This window comes from Pimephales promelas, chromosome 24 (genome assembly GCF_988280905.1).
Source record: "Pimephales promelas chromosome 24, fPimPro1.hap1.1, whole genome shotgun sequence".
Taxonomy (NCBI): Eukaryota; Metazoa; Chordata; class Actinopteri; order Cypriniformes; family Leuciscidae; genus Pimephales; species Pimephales promelas.
The window spans coordinates 22,549,117-22,570,396 of record NC_142792.1 but is presented as its reverse complement, the minus strand read 5'-3'; the positions used below and the strand labels follow the sequence as shown (position 1 = coordinate 22,570,396).

The 21,280-nt window shown below is 39.2% G+C and overlaps 2 protein-coding genes and 1 long non-coding RNA gene across 4 annotated transcripts in view; 2 read left to right on the top strand and 1 right to left on the bottom strand.

The window, feature by feature from the left end:
• Positions 1–21,280, top strand: part of LOC148966930 (uncharacterized) — a 461,761-nt gene that overhangs the window by 409,669 nt on the left and 30,812 nt on the right. The window lies entirely within an intron of this gene.
• LOC120467161 (uncharacterized) lies at positions 2,963–11,830 on the bottom strand. 2 transcript variants are annotated; one of them, XM_039655961.2, is made up of 3 exons: positions 11,768–11,830; positions 9,151–9,297; positions 2,963–5,008 (listed from the first exon to the last, which is right to left on the bottom strand). In XM_039655961.2, the coding sequence occupies exons 2-3, from the start codon at positions 9,233–9,235 to the stop codon at positions 3,153–3,155; spliced, it is 1,941 nt and encodes a 646-aa protein (XP_039511895.2). In that variant the 5' UTR covers positions 9,236–9,297; positions 11,768–11,830; the 3' UTR covers positions 2,963–3,152. The 2 variants fall into 2 exon arrangements, with proteins under 2 accessions (XP_039511895.2, XP_039511896.2); XM_039655962.2 differs by lacking the exons at positions 9,151–9,297; positions 11,768–11,830 and adding an exon at positions 5,501–5,809.
• On the top strand, positions 12,096–20,353 carry LOC120467263 (uncharacterized). The gene is given in 4 exon segments (XM_039656091.2): positions 12,096–12,157; positions 13,676–13,810; positions 18,217–19,730; positions 19,732–20,353. Coding segments are annotated over 3 exon segments (1,626 nt in total). The 5' UTR covers positions 12,096–12,157; positions 13,676–13,725; the 3' UTR covers positions 19,759–20,353.

Here is a 21,280-nt window from a genome sequence, read left to right as displayed (position 1 = left end):
TATGCTTAAAATGAAATGTATATGCACGTGATACAATCCACTTTCCACATTAAGAAACTATTTCTCAGTGTATACATTAGTGGTATACAAATGGTACATTTGCATCAGTTGAAACATTACATTTCTTGCAAAGTGCATACAAACTGTACACATTTGAAATATGCATCATTGGAACTGTCTGCTAAGTGCACATTGCATACCTCTAAGCAGAATACAAAATCATCCCAGCTACTCTCCTTGTAACTAAAATATATTCTCAAACACGTGTACATGCAATCTATAGTCTATTCATGCATTTTAAACTTCATAAGATAATACAACTTATTATGAATACTAAATAAAGAATAATAATACAGATACATAATATTTAATAATGAAATTATATTAAAAGACGAAATTTAAGTCTTCATCTCCCTCCACTGGAACTACGGTCGTCAGTTCCACACCATCATCCCCAGGTCGCCAACCTATTGAAGTGATAGTGAGGAGAAGAAATAGCAGACCAAGAAATATACAAAGTATAGAAGAATAGAAACAGAAAGTAAAACGAAAACAAAGAAAAACCCCACCCATGTTATGCCCCCGCATGCTATGTGTCATTTAACGTCTATGTGTAAGCATTTAAAATGAACCCCAATCATCTAAGAAAAGAAAAACTAAAAAAATCCTCTGCCCGTGCCTGGACTCATTAATTAATTAACTCGTTAATTAATTAAATCCCCCAGTTCCGTGCTAAAATAATAAACCAAAATAAACGTTGATGTTAAAGGATCCTATCCCTTGGGGTTGTAAATCAGTAAGCGGGTGTTCATTGTTTGTGAGGTTGTGTTTTGTAAGTAGTGTAAAATGTGTAAAATCTGCTATTTCACTCCATATATCCCATTCTCGGTTCTATCCTTTTGGTTAATAATAACCAACTTAACAGGTTTGGTACTCTTCCTTCTCGTAACACATATGATGAGTTTAATTGTTAACAGAAACAGCAAGACACCCACCAAAGTCAAAACTATCCATTCCGACCTGCTGCAGTAACTCATAGCCCCGGGGCCAAGTAAGCTCTTAATGCGGCCCTGGTGGCGTGTTACATTGCACCCCTACTGCGTATTAGTTACGCAATACTCTTTCCCTACTCTTAGGAAGGTTATGTTAGTAACCAAGTATGTTCCCTTTCGAGAACGGTCACTTCATGTTGCGTAGCTAATGTAACACGGCACTCTATTAGCAACTGGCTACATAAACTGGAGCATAGGGAGAAAAACACAAAAAAACACATAAATGACAGACCCGGAACTGAATCGGGTTTCATGAACAAGAGCACAATTGTGCCTATAGACAGTTGAATGTTAGACTGATAAGACCAGACACCGTCAGGTCTAATTATCGAATTTAGAGGACTCGAGTCAGCAAGCAAGGAAGCTCCATGTTATAAAATTTCACAAATGTGGATGACGAGGAGGCAACTGGCAGCTGCTCATATCTTGAATTGGTGCCCCAGAAGACCAGGCCCAAAATGCCTCTTGTGGAGTGAGCTTTAGTGCCTATTGGGAAAACCTGACCCACCAAAGCAACTACTCGAGAGATGGCATCCACTATCCATCTAGACAGTCTCTGCTTCATGACCGAAGCAAACAAAGAGCTGTTCTGATTGCCTGAAAGGCGCAGAATGCTCCAGGTAAATTTTTAGACCTCTGACAGGGCAGAGCAAATTAGCCTCCCCATCATTCCCCGAGGGTGAAAGAGCTGATAATGTAACAACCTGCACTCTGAACAGTTGAGAGCACATTAGGTACATATCCATGCTTCGCCTTGAGCGTGACTCTGGAGTAACCAAAACACCAAACTCCAAGCAGGAAGGGCTCACAGAGAGTGCCTGCAAATCTCCCACTCACTGAACTGATGCCAGAGCCAGCAGGAGAGCAGTTTTTAGAGAAAGTGGCTTAAGATCAGCCGACTGCAGTGGCTCATATGGGGGACCCTTCAGGGCCCCAAGGACCGTGGAGAGGCCCCAAGCCGGCATAGAAGGGGGCCTGGAGGGGTTCATCAACCTGGCTCCTTTGAGAAAACAAACGACGAGGTCCTTTCTCCCCAGTGATTGGCCAGCCACAAAAGCATGCTGCTATGGCTGCCACAGACAGCGACCCGCATCCAACAGATCGTGCAGGAAGGAGAGTCCCACTGATACTCCACACGACTGGGGTACGAAATGGCTAGATTTGCACCAGCCGGTGAACACTGACCACTTAGACAGGGCTCTAGCCTCAGTGATAGTATTCAAGACCTTTTCTGGGAGGTCCTCGGATACCCGTTGAAGGGCCACACATGGACTCACAAGTCGGGGTGAGGGTTCCAAATCGTCCCGCTTACCTGCGTGAGCAGATTCTTCCTCACTATCACAGGCCAAGGAACCTGTCATCTGCGCCAGGTCTGGGAACCATGCTACTAGGAGGACTGAGCATTCGCTTTCTTTAACCCGTCTGACGACCTGAGGTCCTAGAATCATTTATAAATAAGTATTGAAAAAAAGCTATAAACAATTGTAAATATTTATCCTAAATCATTCATGATGCTGCACGGTGTACATAGATGGTAAATTACAAGAAAAAGATACAAAAGCACTTTTTACGTTTATAAATGTAAAACATTTTCTGGTATGTTTTTTCATGTGAGCTTTGGTGTACATAGCAGTTCTGAATTCTATCTTTAGACTCCTTTTTTTTCAAAGGACACCTAAACTCATCTTGAAAAAGTGTACTGTGTAAATAAACGGACTAACTGAAAAAACTAGAAATACCTATAATCATTAGTGTAACCGTATCAGTAGTTAAACACCCGGAGCAGGAATAGGCTCTCAGATTTAATTCGATGTACCCCAAACAGCAGCCATATTCAAGACCAGATTGACAACCTGTACTTTTCTTTCAAAAATTAATTAATAAATCCAGTAAAATATACATAATTCCACAAAGTTTATCCTTTATTCATTTTCATTTACATTGTGGCATTTCCCAGCAAGACAGAATTGTATCTAAAATTTTGATACCAAGGTATTAAACTGAATCAAATACACGAGAGATGCATCCAAACAATTGAATTTAGAGTCAGTCTTCCAAAATCACTCAATATTGTAAGCTATAGCATAGGAGGTGGTCAGGTCATCTGCGGCATGACCGTAGCCTTGATCTCACACAGATACGCATTTTCTGGTGACATTTTAAATTACTGAGCCATTTAAAACTCTTTCCACACAAGGAACACAAATAGGGTCTCACATCCGCATGACTTTTCAGGTGTATCTTTAAGTGTGATGGCAAAATAAACCTTTTATTACACTGTTCACAATTAAATGACCTTCCTTCAGAGTGAACGCACAAGTGATTTTTGAAATTGCTCCTTTTTCTAAAACACTTGCCACACTCAGAACACACCAGATTCTTTCCAGAATGAATTAATGAATGACGTTTCAGATCTTTTTTATGTGTGAAACTCTTCTTGCACTGAAGACATCTAAAAGGCTTCTCTCTAGTGTGCACTCTCATGTGAACTTCAAGGTTTCCTTTAAATGCAAAACTCTTTCCACACTGAGGGCAGATGAAAGGCTTCTCTCCGGTGTGAATTCTCATGTGACTCTTCAGGTTGCCTTTAAATCTGCAACTCTTTCCACAGAGCTGGCAAGTGAAAGGCTGCTCTCCTGTGTGAATTATTGCATGCCTCTTAAGGTTTTTTCTGTCTGGGAAACTCTTTCCACACTGATGACATTTAAAACAGTTCTCTTTGGAATGAATCTTTAGGTGGTAATCAAGGGATTCTTTGCGTGTGAAAGATTTTCCACACTGAACGCATTTGAATGGTTTCTCTCCAGTGTGAATTCTCATGTGAGTCTTAAGACTTCCTTTTAGTGAGAAACTCTTCCCACACAGTTTGCAGGTGTATGGGTTCTCTCCAGTGTGACTTCTCATATGGGCTTTAAAGGTTGCTTTATATTTGAAACTCTTTCCACACTGAGAGCATGTGTATGGGTTCTCTCCAGTGTGACTTCTCATATGGGCTTTAAAGGTTGCTTTATATTTGAAACTCTTTCCACACTGAGAGCATGTGTATGGGTTCTCTCCAGTGTGACTTCTCATATGGGCTTTAAAGGTTGCTTTATATTTGAAACTCTTTCCACACTGAGAGCATGTGTATGGGTTCTCTCCAGTGTGAAGTCTCATATGAGTCTTAATACTTTCTTTAAATCTGAAAGTCTTTCCACAGTGATGACATGGATAAGGCGTCTCTCCAGTGTGAATTCTCATGTGACGCTTAAGGCCTACTTTTAATCTAAATCTCTTTTCACAATGTTGGCATTCGAAAGTCTTCTCTTTAGAGTGAATTGGTACATGCTTGTTGAGGTGTGTTATGTCAGAGAAACTCCTTCCACACTCATGACATATAAAACGATCCGTTCTTGAGTGAACTCTCATGTGGGAACTAAGGTTTTTCTTGCGTCTAAAACTTTTTCCACACTGATCACATGTGAATGGCTTTACTCCACTGTGACTGTTTATATGATAGGTAAGGCTTATGCTCCACTTAAAGCTCTTTCCACACAGTTTGCAGATGTAAGGCTTCTCTTCTGTATGAATTCTCATGTGCCTGGTAAGGGTTGATTTTTGGGCAAAACTTTTTTCACACTGTTGGCAGGTAAAAGGCTTCTCTCCAGTATGAACTCTCATGTGGCTTTTAAGGTAAGCAGTTTTAGGGAAATCTTTTCCACAGTATTTGCAGGTATAAGGCTTCTCTCCTCTGTGAATTACCATGTGGACTCTAAGGTCTTTCTGTTGATTGAAACTCTCATCACACCTAAAGCATGTGAAACAACTGTTAGGGTCAGTGTTTGGCACTCTTTTTTGTGTAGAAGTATTTTCAGTCTGCTTGGAATTTCCGGCAGCCATGAAATCATGTTTCTCAAACTGATCTTTTTCTTTCATTTGATTCAGTGCTTCACTCTCCTCTTTCAGTGGCATCAGACCTAAGATGAAAAGAGACAAAAACGGCACAAAGCAGCTGATATTAAAAACACCTTTCAAATCTGCCATTTATGCCTATAATATTATAAGTGTCATTTAATTTTGTCAAGAATTTCAGTCAGAATGTAAGCCTCATCAGAGCACACCCAGACAGCAAACTGACATTGAATCAACGTGGAAACGACGTCTCTCATGACATTGAAACAACGTTGATTTGCTCATCGAATTAACGTTGAACCAACGTCAGACGCGGCATTCTTCAAAGCTAAATTAAATCGAAAATTGGTTTGCTTTCATAACGTTGAAACAACGCGTTGATTTCAAGTTGATTTTCCGTTAGTTTTGAAAGAATGACGCGTCTGACGTTGGTTCAACGTTAATTCGATGAGCAAAACAATGTCAGATCAACGTTGTTTCGATGTCATATTTCCACGTTGATTCAATGTCAGTTTGCTATCTGGGCAGACAATTTGCTTATTAAAGTAAAAAATTACCTGCTTTTGGCATTTGTCACATCAACACCATTCTTCTCTTGCTATTAGACCTTTAGACAACATAGACCATGACTTGCACACAGGAATTTCTGTGGTGTTGAATTTTTGCTGCAAGTCCTTATGGTGTTACAGTGTTAAAATCATTGTGTACAGCTCTCCATCACACTGTAACACCGGCTTGTGTTAAACTGTGGCCCAAGTGGTGTAATTTTCTAGTGTTGCTCTTCTGAACTCCTGTATAATGTTAATTATAAATACGGGAATTTGAGGTAATTGAATCAACGTGATCCGCATTTGACGACCAAATCAGTTTGAAAAAATGGTGGTTCTCTCGTTGCAAAGTTGAGATTAAAACCTATCAAGGTGGGTCCTTGATAATGTCTGTAATTTTTACAGTAGGTTTATTTTAATAAATAAAGACAGAATATCAATAAAATAATCCAGAAAAAATTAATTATATTATATAAAGGTTATAAATTGATTTGCATTTCAGTGAGTGAAATAAGTATTTGATCCATTTGAAAACATGCCTTAGTACTTGGTGGAGAAACCTTTGTTGGCAAGCACAGAGGTAACATGTTTCTTGCAGTTGCTCACCAGGTTTGTACACATCGCAGGAGGGATTTTGGTCCAGGTTACAGATACTCTCAAAATCCTTAAGGTTTCTTGGCTGTCGTTTAGCAATTTAAAGTTTCATCTCCCTCCACAGATTTTCTATTATGGATTATGGTCTGGAGACTGGCTAGCCCACTGCATGACCTTAATGTGCTTCTTCTTGGGCCAAACCTTTGTTGCCTTGGAGGTATATCATCACGGGTCCAAAAATTCATGCCCGAACCGTAATGTGCTACACCTAACCGACCCGGACCCGTCTATTATTTCAAAAGTTGGACCCTGTCCCTGACCAGTGCAGATCCGAGAAATGCCATAAATGTACTGCCTGGACCCGACCTGGACCCGTCTATTATTTGAAAACTGGACCCGAACTCGGCGAGAAGACACAAACCCGACTGGACCTGATTGTCACATATTATTTCACATAAGTTGCGAAAAATAAAACTTCTTGTCTTACCTAATCTTAGTAGCCGTTGTCTCACTTCCTTGTAACGTTACCTGACTGACTGTGATCCATTACAATCCACCGACAAGAAAGTTCTATCCATGTTATTTCTCTCGTTATTCCAAGCTTAATCCACTCATTATTTCAGCTTTAAAAATCCACTTGATGTCACGGTGATGGATGACAACTGCAACTTTGCACATGTACATTCTGACCCGAGTTAACCCCGTAATAACTGTTTGCCCTTTTGAACTATAATAACGATTGCTCGTTCAGTGCCATGGCCGCTTATTTTCTATCATATCTGTGCTCTGCATTGAGTCTGAATCTGACCACCAAAACTTTAAGAATAAACTAGACGGTTCATTTATATTATTAAAAAAATGGGGAGAAAATGTAAAGCGCGGTTTGGCGAAAGCTTTGGTTGCCATAGAAACATGACACGCGCTTGAGACTGCACATGCACGCTAGCCGGATCAACCTAAAATATGTTTTTTAACGCAATTTGAACGTCATAGAAAACATTTATGTGACAGTTCACCTCATATTTTGTTGCTGATTTGAAATATATATATATATATGAAATATATATATATATATATATATATATATATTGCACGGGTATTATACACAATGTTAAACAGACCCTGGAACCGAAGTAACCCGAAGTCGGACCTGACCCGGCTGATCATTTAAAATATAAACCTGAACCCGTATGGGTCCCGGGTCGGGTTCTGGACAAATTTGGTTCATGGTGTCCAGGCTGTCTAACAAAACAAACTTACAAAAATCAGCAAACTTACAAAATCAGCAGGAGATCAAATAATTATTTTCCCCACTGTATATAGACTAATATAGACTAATATATATATGCGAACACAGAAACCAAAAATTCTCGTGACAGCAGCATCTGTCTAAAAAACAATCCTAACCATTCTATTTAATCAGAAACGATCTTAAAACAGGGCTTTAATTGTAAATACTGAACTTGTCCTTTAAAAAGTGAAGTTGCAGCCCTCAACTGATGTTGATGTTGTCATGTTTTGTTTTGGTCTGATGCTCCACCCTCCACCAATCTACCAATCACAAAGTCAGTAGTGTTGCAGCATCCGGTTTGCCAGCTTGGCTGTAGTTACCACAACTGCAGCTACAAACGGGTCGGATAAAAACATTTTTGGATCCTGCTGCCTATCTGGCAACCTCGAGTCAGGGGGGAGGGGGAGGGGATACACTGCTCAACAGCAATTTGAAAGGGATTGCAGTTTTGGCCACAATCTTACATACAGCTCTTTTAACATGAAGACCCTAAAGAATCATCCCAACTTGTAGAAAATGGGCATCCAATTACCCTTTTAAAGGTTGGAGCAGGTTTAGAAAAGGCTGTCTACAATTCACCTTTGGCTAAGCCCCGCCCCCCTTAGTTACTGTTGCTACATCCGTCAAACTTCATCTGCGCTCTGCATGGCTCATGCTGTAACAGCTCTTCCTGCTGAAATGTTATCAAACTTTTATAAAGCAGCAAATAAAGTGTCCGATAGAAGTAGGCATGCGAGTGCTCGAGTGCTCTTGAAGGCAGCATTAGTATTTGTCTGATGATCATCTCACATTTCTGTCCACATAAGATGACTGCTCCATGTCAAATAAAACCACTTTAATTACAACACTAATGACTAGGGGTGTAACGGTACACAAAAATCACGGTTCGGTACGTACCTCGGTTTTAAAGTCACGGTTCGGTACGTTTTCGATACAGCAAAAACAAAGAAATGCCAGAGAAATTTCCTATTTGTTTAAAGAAAAAAATATTTTTAAATAAGTGTGAGTTTTCCTAGATCTTGAAACTTTCAGGTTTATAAATGGGGGTCATCTTTGAAGGATGAACAAATAATGTTTTGGTCATCACATTAAAAATAACATTTAAATATATATTTATTTATATAATATTTGAATTTTGAAGTGATGGAAAAAGATGTGTGAAGTACTTGAAAGCATTTCACCATTCCAGCCAAACTGGTTACAGTTAGTGTTACTATATTAAATCCATGGTGAATGTTGCTGGTCTGTGGACGTAAAGTACTAGTTCATTCACGGCACAATGTTTCCCCTGGTTTCCATGACAGCGCTGTTTGATCTAACAGAGATCTACGGTAAATAACGGAGAAATGTGAACGCTTCTCACTAGATCTCGCAGCGATGTTATTACCTCAGTGGCGAATTCAAATGTTTTCTTTACCGGATCTCTTAGCGCGGTGTGGTAACAGTGTTGCTTGATCGAGATCGGCTCGCGCTGCACAGACGTTGCTGGTCCGAACTGATAAACGATCCGTGAAGCACATAACTAGGAGCGCAGTTTCGTTCTGCTTTCATTACGCTTGCCATTTGGATGTTGCGCAACGTTGTGTTGGCCGCGTCAGCACGAATTTTGCCGGCAAGAAAAATGGTCCAAGCAATCGTTCGGTTTGTATGCGTACCGAACCGGAAGCCTCAAACCGAAACGGTTCAATACGAATACATGTACCGTTACACCCCTACTAATGACACTCTTCAAAAATATGATTCATTTCTGTAGAGTTTTGAGAATGAAACCAACCTGTTTGTTCCTCAGTTTCTTCTTGTTTCACTGTGAATACTTCTTCAATCCTGAACTCTTCACTCTCCTCTTTAATCAACGCCATCTTTATAAGAGTATATGTGGATCTCAGTTGCTTCACCAGGAGTTTTGTGTGTTTGGACACTGCTGTGTATAAAATGAGACAGAAAAAGAACAAAAAGTACAATAATTAGTGAGATGTGAGTTAGAGAGTGATGATGGTCATAAAAAACCTGATCAGCCAAGTCCAGCTTGAAAACTCTTCAGTAGATCCCCTTTCATAAAAACACTTGCAATTGGTTTGTAAAAGTTGTCATTACACGTTTATGTTCTTGTTGCATGTTCACAGTTTTGACCAATAATGCAAATGTCCGTCACTGCTTGCCAGTGACTGTATTACTGTTTATTATTCACGATTTTGGGGATAAATTCACCTTTGGCTAAGCCACGCCCTAGAATGTAGATTGACCAATCACACCACAGCCAAGAACCAGCTCCCACAGAGGTCGGACACTTTCACAGCGCTTCATTGACTTTCAACACAGGCGTCTCATATTTTTGGTCTCGGCAGGCTATTACCGTCGTAGTTTTATCCAAAATATGGTTAAACGTTGTGCCTCGGGCATTTGCAACACAGATACGCGTTTCCCAGAGAGGTTGGAGGGGGTGTCCGTTTTTTCCCTTCCCAAAACCGAAGTAAAATCCTGACAAGTGTAGTGTTTGGATTAAACTGTGTGGATGTCCTCACCCAGACAGCAAACTGACATTGAATCAACGTGGAAACGACGTCTCTCATGACATTGAAACAACGTTGATTTTGCTCATCGAATTAACGTTGAACCAACGTCAGACGCGGCATTCTTCAAAGCTAAATGAAAATCGAAAATTGGTTTGCTTTCATAACGTTGAAACAACGCGTTGATTTCAAGTTGATTTTCCGTTAGTTTTGAAAGAATGACGCGTCTGACGTTGGTTCAACATTAATTCGATGAGCAAAACAATGTCAGATCAATGTTGTTTCGATGTCATGTTTCTACGTTGATTCAATGTCAGTTTGCTATCTGGGATACTCGTGTCCCAGACAGTAAACTGACATTGAATCAACGTGGAAACGACGTCTCTCATGACATTGAAACAACGTTGATTTTGCTCATCGAATTAACGTTGAACCAACGTCAGACGCGGCATTCTTCAAAGCTAAATGAAAATCGAAAATTGGTTTGCTTTCATAACGTTGAAACAACGCGTTGATTTCAAGTTGATTTTCCATTAGTTTTGAAAGAATGACGCGTCTGACGTTGGTTCAACGTTAATTCGATGAGCAAAACAATGTCAGATCAACGTTGTTTCGATGTCATATTTCCACGTTGATTCAATGTCAGTTTGCTATCTGGGGTAGTTTGTTTGCTTTGTAATAACGATTATAGAAGTGAATACCCAGACAGCAAACTGACATTGAATCAACGTGGAAACGACGTCTCTCATGACATTGAAACAACGTTGATTTTGCTCATCGAATTAACGTTGAACCAACGTCAGACGCGGCATTCTTCAAAGCTAAATGAAAATCGAAAATTGGTTTGCTTTCATAACGTTGAAACAACGCGTTGATTTCAAGTTGATTTTCCGTTAGTTTTGAAAGAATGACGCGTCTTACGTTGGTTCAACGTTAATTCGATGAGCAAAACAATGTCAGATCAACGTTGTTTCGATGTCATATTTCCACGTTGATTCAATGTCAGTTTGCTATCTGGGTATAGGCCAGCTTTGCCTGAACAGTGTTGCTCCCTGATATTGTTAGTCCCAGCCTCCGTCTCGATTAGTAGGAAATGCAGTGGTTCATTTTTTGACTGTGACCGGTAACGTTATGCTTTTGCCTCTATTTTGGATGCCTTGTTGTTTCTTACGTTTCACCTAGATGTCTTGAATATAGCCTTCGAACTCATATTGCAGCCCCTTTTGCCTACTTATATCAGACACTTTATTTGCTGCTTTTAGTGCTTTATAAAATTTTGATAACATTTCAGCAGGATGAGCTGTTACAGCATAAGCGTTAAAGTGGACATAGGACGTCTGAAATTTAACTTTACGCACAACTGCCAGCGGCTTCAAATACTAAAACAGAATTCATGTAATGCAAAAATTATAGTAAACTATCAAGGTGAGGGGACAAGAAACAATAACAAAGACGTTTCTATCTGTTTAGGTGCAAGATTAATAATGAACGTGTTCATAATGTGAATTAATTTCATAAACTTATTATTAACCTAGCGTTCATACCCTTCAGTAAAGTGTCTTGAAATGATTAACAAAACAAATAGGCCTAGGCTAAACATCAGTTGACATTTTTTTTAATATGTTACACTTTATGTTTAATTTTCCTATTTGTTGTAGTCTGTATTTGTTTATTATTTTATAACGTTATGTTGGATTTTTGCCATGTTTATCATTTGTAATGTGACTGGCAACAAAGCATGAATATGATATGAGGCATAGGCATTAATGTAAAATGCAATTCATTCATAGTTACAAATTCTTCGCAGTTAATATAAAAACCGTAAAAAATGTCTAAAGATCTGTGTTGACTAAAACACTTCGTATGCTTTAAAACACAAACCTTTCTTCTGCCGAATCCTATGGTCGAATCAAGACAAATAAGCTGCGCAGCATTATGACGTCATTGACAAATCCAAAGATTTTACACGCTAAAACGATTACTGTGCAAATAAAGGCATAGTCACATTAAAAAATACTGTTACACATTACAAATACTTGCTTATAAAATTTATTTTAAAATACAAATAATCAAATACACACAAAATAATATTTAACACTACCTGATGTCAGATAACAGAATTATTTATGTGATATATCATATTATATCACATATCATAAATATATACTATAATTATATCTTTGCGCATGAACGGGACTTTTATTTTCGTCTGGCAACATGACGTCTTAAGACTGCGCCGCGCTCCCGCGTCAGTGATTCGGCCGAAGAAAGGTTTGTTTTAAAGCATTTAAGCCGATGCAAATCTTTTGGGATTTTTTTTTACTAGAGCTTTTAATTGTGTACTGCTTTATCTAACATGAATGAACATTATGTTTGTGAGCAAACTGCAAAGTAACTGAAAAACGAGCCTGGATCAAGTAATTCGTTTGTTAACGTTAAATGACTGCTTTGCACAACGCTTCCCTGTAATGTCGCTGCTCGCAATAAACGTTGTTAGAGATAACCGACTTTGAAGCATTCCTCCGATAGGGTGTCCGCCTTATGTGTGCCAAAAAAAAAAAATGTTTTTAGATTCCAGGTATCAATCTCTGGCAGGTTTGTTAAATAGTAGGTCTTCTTAGCTAAATGGAAAACTTACTTAAAAAGGTTCTTCCACATAGCAAGTCACAGTTCTCACACAATAGGGACACAATATAATATCTTTCTGAAGATGAAAAGCAGTCGGGGCTTTGTTGGATTTATTACAGAGGTCCCAAATTTGAGGTAGTTAGGGGCGTTCATGCTCCCCCTAGAAAGTTTATATTCCTCTGATCTACATATGTGCATTTTATTGTTTGAATTTAAAAAAAGGATAACCATCGCTTCAAAACCATGTCAGTGGACAGTAGATTATTGTCAATCTCATCATTTCCATCACTCTTTCTTTTTCTCTCAGTGTTCATATCTTGCCCCTGTCTCTTCCCCTCCTTTGACTTAATATTTTTTTGTCTTTTCACTTTCATCTGTGTCAGTGAAGAAAGTAAACGTGTAGGTCGGTCAACTGCCTAGGCTTATTTGTTTTGTTAATCATTTTCTTAGACAAGTTAATTTGCTGAAGGGTTTGAACGCTAGGTTAATAAGTTTATTAAATTCATTCACATTATGAACACGTTCATTATTAATCTTGCGCCTAAACAGATAGAAACGTCTTTGTTATTGTTTCTTGTCCCCTCACCTTGATACTATAATGTTTGCATTACATGAATGCTGTTTTAGTATTTGAAGCCGCTGGCAGTTGTGCGTAAAGTTAAATTTCAGTAATGTCCCTATGTCCACTTTAACGCCTGGAAACAAAATCAAAAAACGGCTCATTGTACATTGTTGTGTTGCAAAGTGCTGAATATTTGGATTTCGTTTGAAGTATAAATATATAGAGCTCTACTATAATGTCCTTATGTCCGCTTTAACACATTCTCACACAGCCGTGAAATCCCACCTGATGGCGCAATAGGTGGCATGGTGTATACTTTGTCCCATATAAGTGTTCAATTAAACAATATTGGTACAGTAAAATGTGCTAAAAAAAACTTTATTTGACAAGATCAACACACCCTTAATTAAATCTTTGAAGGATTTAATGCATCCTTACAGGTGGTGGAGAAATGCTGTAGTCTTTCTGTGTTTATTGCGAGCATAGACATCCCTTGACAGTGCTCTGACTAGTAAATTAAAGAGCTGATTGAAATCCACTTATATTTAGTTTGAATTTAATTTGCTCTCTGTTAATTATTCTCATCTTAAACATGGCAGAGTGAAGTCAACTCCTGGTGAAGCATCTGAGATCCACGTGACTTATAAAGATGGCATTTATTAAAGAGGAGAGTGAAGATATCAAGATTGAAGAAGTATTCAGCTTGAAACAAGAAGAGACCGAGGAACAAACAGGTGGGTTTCATTCTCAGAGCTGAACTGATCCGTATTATGCCTGCCTATTTTGAAGGACATGAAGCGGGGTCTCCTCATGTGGACAGACATTTTGAGATCACATGACCAGACAAATATTAATGATGCCCGAAGGTAAATCACTAATTAATACATTTTAATAAATAAAAGACAGCATTATTGATGCTTAAGGACAATGGGTCTTATTCACTAATAATTGTGTGGATTATTTTGTATTTGTACATGAGAACTTCTGACAAAAAATCTCTGCCTATTTCACAACACATTTGTATCCACATGAATTTGTTCTTAAAGGAACAATATGTTAGTTTTTTGTAATAAAATATGCAAAAACCACTAGCACAGTGTGATATATTTCATGCAGTTGTACATGCATTATTCCAAAAGTTCCCATGGATATGTAAATCCAGATAAATTATAGTTTTAAATAATGGCCCGTCCCTTGTCATTTTCGCATATCAGTGACAAAATATCCACTCTGTCCTCAATTTCCCATAAGCCATAGACATAGCACATAGATTCCTCATTAGCGGCATTTTCAATGGGAGCTATAGGTAAGCCACTAATGAGGGAGCTATTTATATGATACAATATCTCTCACACTGCTGTTGTGACGTTCAGTCATTATGGTTCACGGTTATTGATTGGCGAGAATAGAAAATCCTCCCCAAAATAGCTAAATGTAGATCAACTGAGGCAAGCAGGCTTTGGGAAAAACAGAGAAATAAACCAAGGATCAATATCGGTGTGGTGATTTCGAGATGGAGAGAGCTGTGTCATACTTGGACTTCATCTGTAGACAGAGACTTTGCTCTTGCATGTGTTTTAATAGACAGGTCGGCAAATATATGTTATTTATTGCTTTTTATGAAGTCTGGTGACCAAGTCTATGACAGTCATAGCATAGGTAGTCTTATGTTGTTATTGAAAGGCTGAAGCTGATTGGTTGGTTCTTGTCACATGACCTGTGGTGCGCATGCAGCATTCTGAAAAGTTCTCGCTGCGCCTGAAAAGAACGAGGGGGTCGCACTGCGTGCATGTCGTGCACCTACATTTGAAATAAAAAACTTGAGCACGCAAAAGACGTGAGAAGTGAACTAAAACACTTTAAAGGCCCACTGAAGTCAAAATGTTTTTTACATATATATATATATATATCTTAGGATGAATATTTTAGCCTTAATGTTATAAATAAGCTGGTGTGTTCCAAACCAATGACAGAATTCGCATTTAGGAGATATAGGCTAAGCATTCAAAACGTACAGTCTCTCACTTGCTCTAATATGGATCAGTGATTTTTTATGATGTCACTGCAGACTTAAGCTTCTCATCACATCTTCTGTCCAAGCAAATGCTCTCTAGAATCTGAAGTGTCCCGCTCCCCTTTGCTATAAACACCACCTGCCCAAAGCAACCGTGGCACACATCTTCATCCACTCGCACACATGCGACCACATAAAATTTTAACTCACACATTCTCAAAAAATGGTTACAGTCTGGAACCCTAATGTATACAACAAGTACATAACAAAGATCACACACATTTCTCACAACATACAAGCAATCAACTGTGTATCGTGATGAATTATTATTCTGCTAGTTAAAAATGTATCATCATGCAGTTACTTAAAATATTGCTCTGAGCTTGAGCGTGTGACAGTGATTCATGCACATGTCATCTTAGTCAGCATGGCATCGCTCGTCAAGTTCGTAAAGAGCTTTATCCAGTCCATTTTACAATCTGATTTTGGCCGCCTCTCAATTTCTCAGATGGGTCAAACCAAAGATATTACCTCAGAAGTTCAAGTAAATGCACCAGAAATCCGCGCTCATTCAAGGGTGTGCATCTATTGCATGGACGGAGAGAAAGCACTGAAATTGCCAGACATCCATTAGTCCACGTGAGGGAAACAACTGGAAATACAGCGCTGATTGTTCTCTCCATACTCGACAACAACGGAATCCGACGGTGTACATGGGCAAAGGCAGGGTGCGATTTGTGGGAAAAAAACAGAGGGGGGGATGTTTTGAAACTTTTTTTTTTTTTAACTTGATCACTGCATTTGCAGGAATTGTAAAAAAAAATATTTTTGGAGTAGCCTAACGCAATATTTTTACTCTGATCTTTCCCCTCACATATGAACTGTGATTACACACAGTGGGAAAAAAACATGCCATTGGTAAGAAAATATATCAGCCTCTGCTGAACATGGATTGATTGCAAAGTTAAACCATCACAGTAGAATTATCTGTGGTAATCAATTAGCCTCATTCGCGCGTCTACCGCTCTAAAAGCCTCAATCGCGCCGCAGGACATCTAGATGCGCGTAAACGCGTCTTTACATTGACTTAACATTGAAATCACTCACGCCAGGGGCTCGTTCTTCGTACGTCGCTAACTCAGCTGGATTTGATTGTTGGCGATTTGCCATTATCTGAGCGGGAGACACATAACCTGATTTATACGAGGTTGAACTGGCCGCGTGACAAAGCGGGCATAAGATGGACACGAGCGCGAGCAATTGATCCATATATAATGCGCTCCGGATTATAAGGCTTGAGAAAAGGCCGGATTGAGAAAATTAAAGGCTTTTAAGTGCGCTTTATAGTGCGGAAAATATGAGTACTACTCTCGCTTTTAGACCAGCACGCGACGTGTTTAATATAGACGCATATTACACCAGATTTTCTCTCAAATGTTTGCTTTCACTTTAGACATAGCCAATTCTGTTTATTTAACAGTATTAGCATAATAAGACTCGAAAGATAACTTAGTCCAGTATTCAGGCGCTGTTTGACAGGCTTCTAGTGCCTGTGAGCGTCGGGGGTATGCCGCGCGCGCAGGAAAGCGCACGTTAGAACAGCGCGTGAATTAAATGTTTAACCGGCAAGGCTTATGCAAATAATGAACTTTTGTGAATTGCATGATGTGTAGGCTACGTCGCGTTGTACAGTTGAGACAGAGGCGCCAGAACTGATAGAATGCACTGTAACACGATACTACCATATTTCTTCAAAAGCAGATTGTGGAGACATTTACTATTCGTGATATTGCACACCCCTAGAATAAACCATTTAACGACTAGTCGTCGACTGTTATGCAAAACTAGTCGACTAGCAAAAATCAGTAGTTGTGAAACCCCTAGTCCCTGGTGTGGGTTTGGAAGAGCTGAACCCAGGGATGCCCTTCACAACAGGTCAATTCACAATCAACCCAAGGGTCAGCTCAGCTCTTCTGCCAGGGTCAGGAGCATCGTTATTTTTTTCTCAGCCTTTTTCCTGGTTGCTTTTATAAACAGACAATCATTTATTTAACAGTGCCTTTTTAAAAGAGACTAGTAGGCCTATATAGTAAAATTACCATTAAGTAGAATATTTTTGTACTTCACTTTCATCATGTCCATTATTATAGTGTGGTGACTCGACATTACAATGAACAAAGTAATTATGAAATTATGAAAATAAAAATAAAATAATAATAAGTTATTAAAACATCTAACATGGCCACCACAAACGCATTTAATTTGTCTGCTACTTTTGCCAGCACTCTCTCCTGGCTTTTGCACACTTTGAGGTGTTCCTGGCATTTTAATTAGAGACTGAAATTCGGCATAACCTCCCATTAAAAGTGCTTGCTCTGCTTGGGAGAAAAACTGGGCGTGTTCTTTGGCCATGCTGAACAGCCAATTGCAGCGCTGCTGATCACTGGTTCTGCTATCGATACATGTCCCCTTTTAAACCAATGCGAGAATGCGCAGTTATCTCAGATGACTCAATCCAGCGATACTAATCATAAACAACAGGTGTGTTCGAAGAACCCAATTAGCCGGATCATGATTAGCATGATGATATTATCTTGGATGTCTCATTTGATCTCGTATGTTTTAAGCAACGTACGAAGAACTAGCCCCAGATGTTCAAGAGTGAGCAAGTAATCAAAAAAACCTTTGCTTTAGCATCAAATGAGTGAAACACTGTATGTGTAACTTCGGCCATTCTCAATGGTGTGACTGGGACACTAACTCTTCTAGTCATCATAGAAACAGATAATCAGATTGTGATGTTTATTCCTGCTGCAGTAAGATGCTGAATATGCTGCCATTTGATTCCATATTTATACCTGCGGGGCAGAGATACAAATCTCGCACGCCAATCTCCATTGGCTAGTTTAGTTTACACTCAAAGTTGATCGAGTACCAATACGTCAGTGACGTCGACGTAATGTCAAACGTGACTAACTGAAAAGGAACAGTTCTTGTCAGTAGCTTTGTCTGAATATCATTTAGCATGTTGTTGGTATTGATGCTTTAAATGTCTAAATGTTTTGATGTCTGTTGCTGTGGGTCATTACACTGAGGGTAACTTGTTTTTGTCTCTTTTTGTCTTAGACCTGATGCCGATAAAAGGGGAGAGTGAAGTACTGAATGAAATTGAAGATAAAGTTAAAATTGAGAAACATCATGATTTCATAAGTGGAGAAAACTCTTTTAGTTGCTCAAAGACTGTAAAGAATTCCTCACAAAACAGAGCTCTGACGAAAACAACTAAAAGTTATTTCTCCTGCTTTGACTGTGGGAAGAGTTTCAGTCGACACGATGACCTTAAAGTCCACATGGGAGTTCATAATGGAGAGCGCCCCTTCACCTGCCAACAATGTGGAAAAGGTTTCAATGAAAAAGGAAGTCTGACAAGGCACATGAGAGTTCACACTGGAGAGAAGCCTTACACCTGCCAGCTGTGTGGAAGAAGTTTCACTCAAAAAGGATCTCTTAACAGGCACATGGTAATTCACTCTAAAGAGAAGCCTTACACATGCAAACTGTGTGGAAATGGCTTTAAAGCAGAACTAAACCTTAGGGATCACATGAGAATTCATACTGGAGAGAAGCCTTACACATGTGATCAGTGTGGAAAGAGTTTCAGATGTAAAATAACCCTTAATTGCCACATGAGAGTACACTCAAGAGAGGACCGATTTAAATGTCAGCAGTGTAGATTGAGTTTTCCAGGTAAGCAATGGCTTAACAGGCATGTCAAAATAATTCATGCCGGAGAGAAGCCTTTCAAATGCGATCAGTGTGAAAGAAGTTTCCAATTGAGTAAATGCCTTAAGACTCACATGAGAATTCACACTGGAGAGAAGCCTTACACATGCTATCAGTGCGGAAAGAGTTTCACGTATAAAGCAACCCTTGATTCCCACATGAGAATTCACACTGGAGAGAGCCCTCACACATGCACACTGTGTGAAAAGAGCTTCTCACACAAAGGTAATCTAAAGGCTCACTTGAGAATTCACGCTGGAGAGAAGCCGTTCATATGCGGTCAGTGTGGAAAATCTTTCACACGTAAAGAATCCCTTGATTACCACATGCGCATTCACTCAAGAGAGAGAAGTTTCATGTGTAATCAGTGTGGAAGGAGTTTCCCAAACAGGAACAACCTTAGGAGCCACGTAATAAGTCATGTTGGAGAAAACCCTTTGACGTGTCATCACTGTGGAAAGAGTTTCACACATAAAGGAAACCTCAAGACTCACATGAGGGTTCACACTGGAGAGAAGCCATTTACTTGCGAGCAGTGTGGTAATAGTTTCAGACATAACGTTAGCCTCCAAACTCATATGAGACTTCACACTGGAGAGAGGCCTTTTATGTGCAATCACTGTGGAAAGAGTTTCAGACATCATGTGAGTCTCAAAACTCACATGAGATTGCACACTGGAGAGATTTTCCCATATCAAAGAGACCTGAAACGTAATTTGCAAACTCATTCTGTAAAGAAATTACAGTGTTCTGAGTGTGACAAAAGGTTTAGAAAAAGGAGCCATTTAAAAAATCACTTGTGCGTTCACTCTGGAGGAAGGCCATTTAATTGTGAACAGTGTAATAAAAAGTTTATTTTGGCATCACACTTACAAATACACTTGAAAATGCATGCGGAATTGAGACCCCATTTGTGTTCCTTCTGTGGAAAGAGTTTTAAATGGCTCAGCAATTTAAAATGGCACCAGAAAACACGTATTTGTGTAAAATTAAGGCTACGTTAAACACTGCAGTGAGTCAAATCAGATTTTGCCTCAAAATTGGCACTAAAAATAATAAAAGTGAAAACTGACCAAATAAACAGGAAATCTAGTGCCCTCACTGTGCTGGGGAGTAATAGACCTTTTTCACAAAAACCGGAAATACGTAATCGTTGTGGAAACGGAGTTCCCGTCAACTGTCGACACATTAGAAAAACCTACTCTGGGAGGAGAAAATTGATCAGAGAGTCTTCAAAACTTCGAAAAAATGTAAACTTGTCATGGTCCAGTTGTTGATGACTTTGTAAAATGCTGTGGTGATGCTTGTCTGCAGCTGATGTATCTAAGACCAAAGATATGACTATTGATTTCAGAACTGAAGCTCATTCTTCCCAATATAGGTTCATTAAAGGTAAGAAGGTGGAGTGTGTGGAAAGTTATTCATATTTAGGGAGTATTATTTACAATAAACTGCATTTTGATGTGAATACCAGAAAGAAGTCTGTCAGTTTTATTCAACAGTTATCCTGAATTTTTTGCACTGCTGTTGCTATAGAACGATCAAAGATGAAGAAAAATTATACAAATATTAATTTATCCCTCGTACACTCAGATTGATAAATACTCTGAATGGTATATATATATATTTTAAATTTATATGTAGCCCACTGTTGTGTGTTCTTTTTTATTTTGTTTTATATTGTGGTGTATATTTTTATGTGCTTATTCCGCTGGATACAAATATCTTAATAAAGTTGAACATGAACTAACGTTACTTCAAAAATACACAAAACATAAAAAATAAACAAACAATGACGGCTTATTAGTGAATGGTGACATAAGTACAGAAGATCACAGGATCAATAACATCCCGCCAGATTGCCTGAATCCAGTTCCTTCGAACTTCATCGACAGGGAACTGACGAGGGAAGGAATGAAAACGACAGGTATGGCTGCTTTTGGGAATAACCAAAAAGATCGGTACGCAACAACTCTCACTAGTTGCCTTCGACGCTATCTGTTATGAATGGAGCGGAAGAAGATTACCACGACAATTGCGTATTTCCGGTCACAAATACGGAAGTTGTGAGAAAGGTCTATGGAGGGTCAGTGTTCAGTCAGGATTGGTCCAGGTAAGAGGACGGAGTCTGATGGCCACACATGCTACCCTCTCTCTGATCCAGGGTGTGAAGGGCGGCGGCTTCTTTCAAGCAGCTCTTCCTGGTGGCCATGGCATGTGAGGGGGAATGGTGGCCTGGCATCCTAGCCTGTCAGCGGCAACACTCATGCTTCCAATCCGACGCACTCGTGACATTCTCTTTCCCTGCTGGTGTCCTCGTATGTATAGGACATAGCTGTCAACATTGAACATTGAAAATAAGGGAGATTTCCCGGAATCCATCCCCAAAATAAGGGATTTTTTTTAC

Coding starts and splice junctions, on each gene's coding strand:
- LOC120467161 (XM_039655961.2), bottom strand. CDS start 9,235: ATGGCGTTGATTAAAGAGGAGAGTGAAGAGTTCAGGATTGAAGAAGTA. Junction 5,009..9,150: donor AGAAACTGAGGAACAAACAG/GTTGGTTTCATT, acceptor TTTTCATCTTAG/GTCTGATGCCACTGAAAGAG.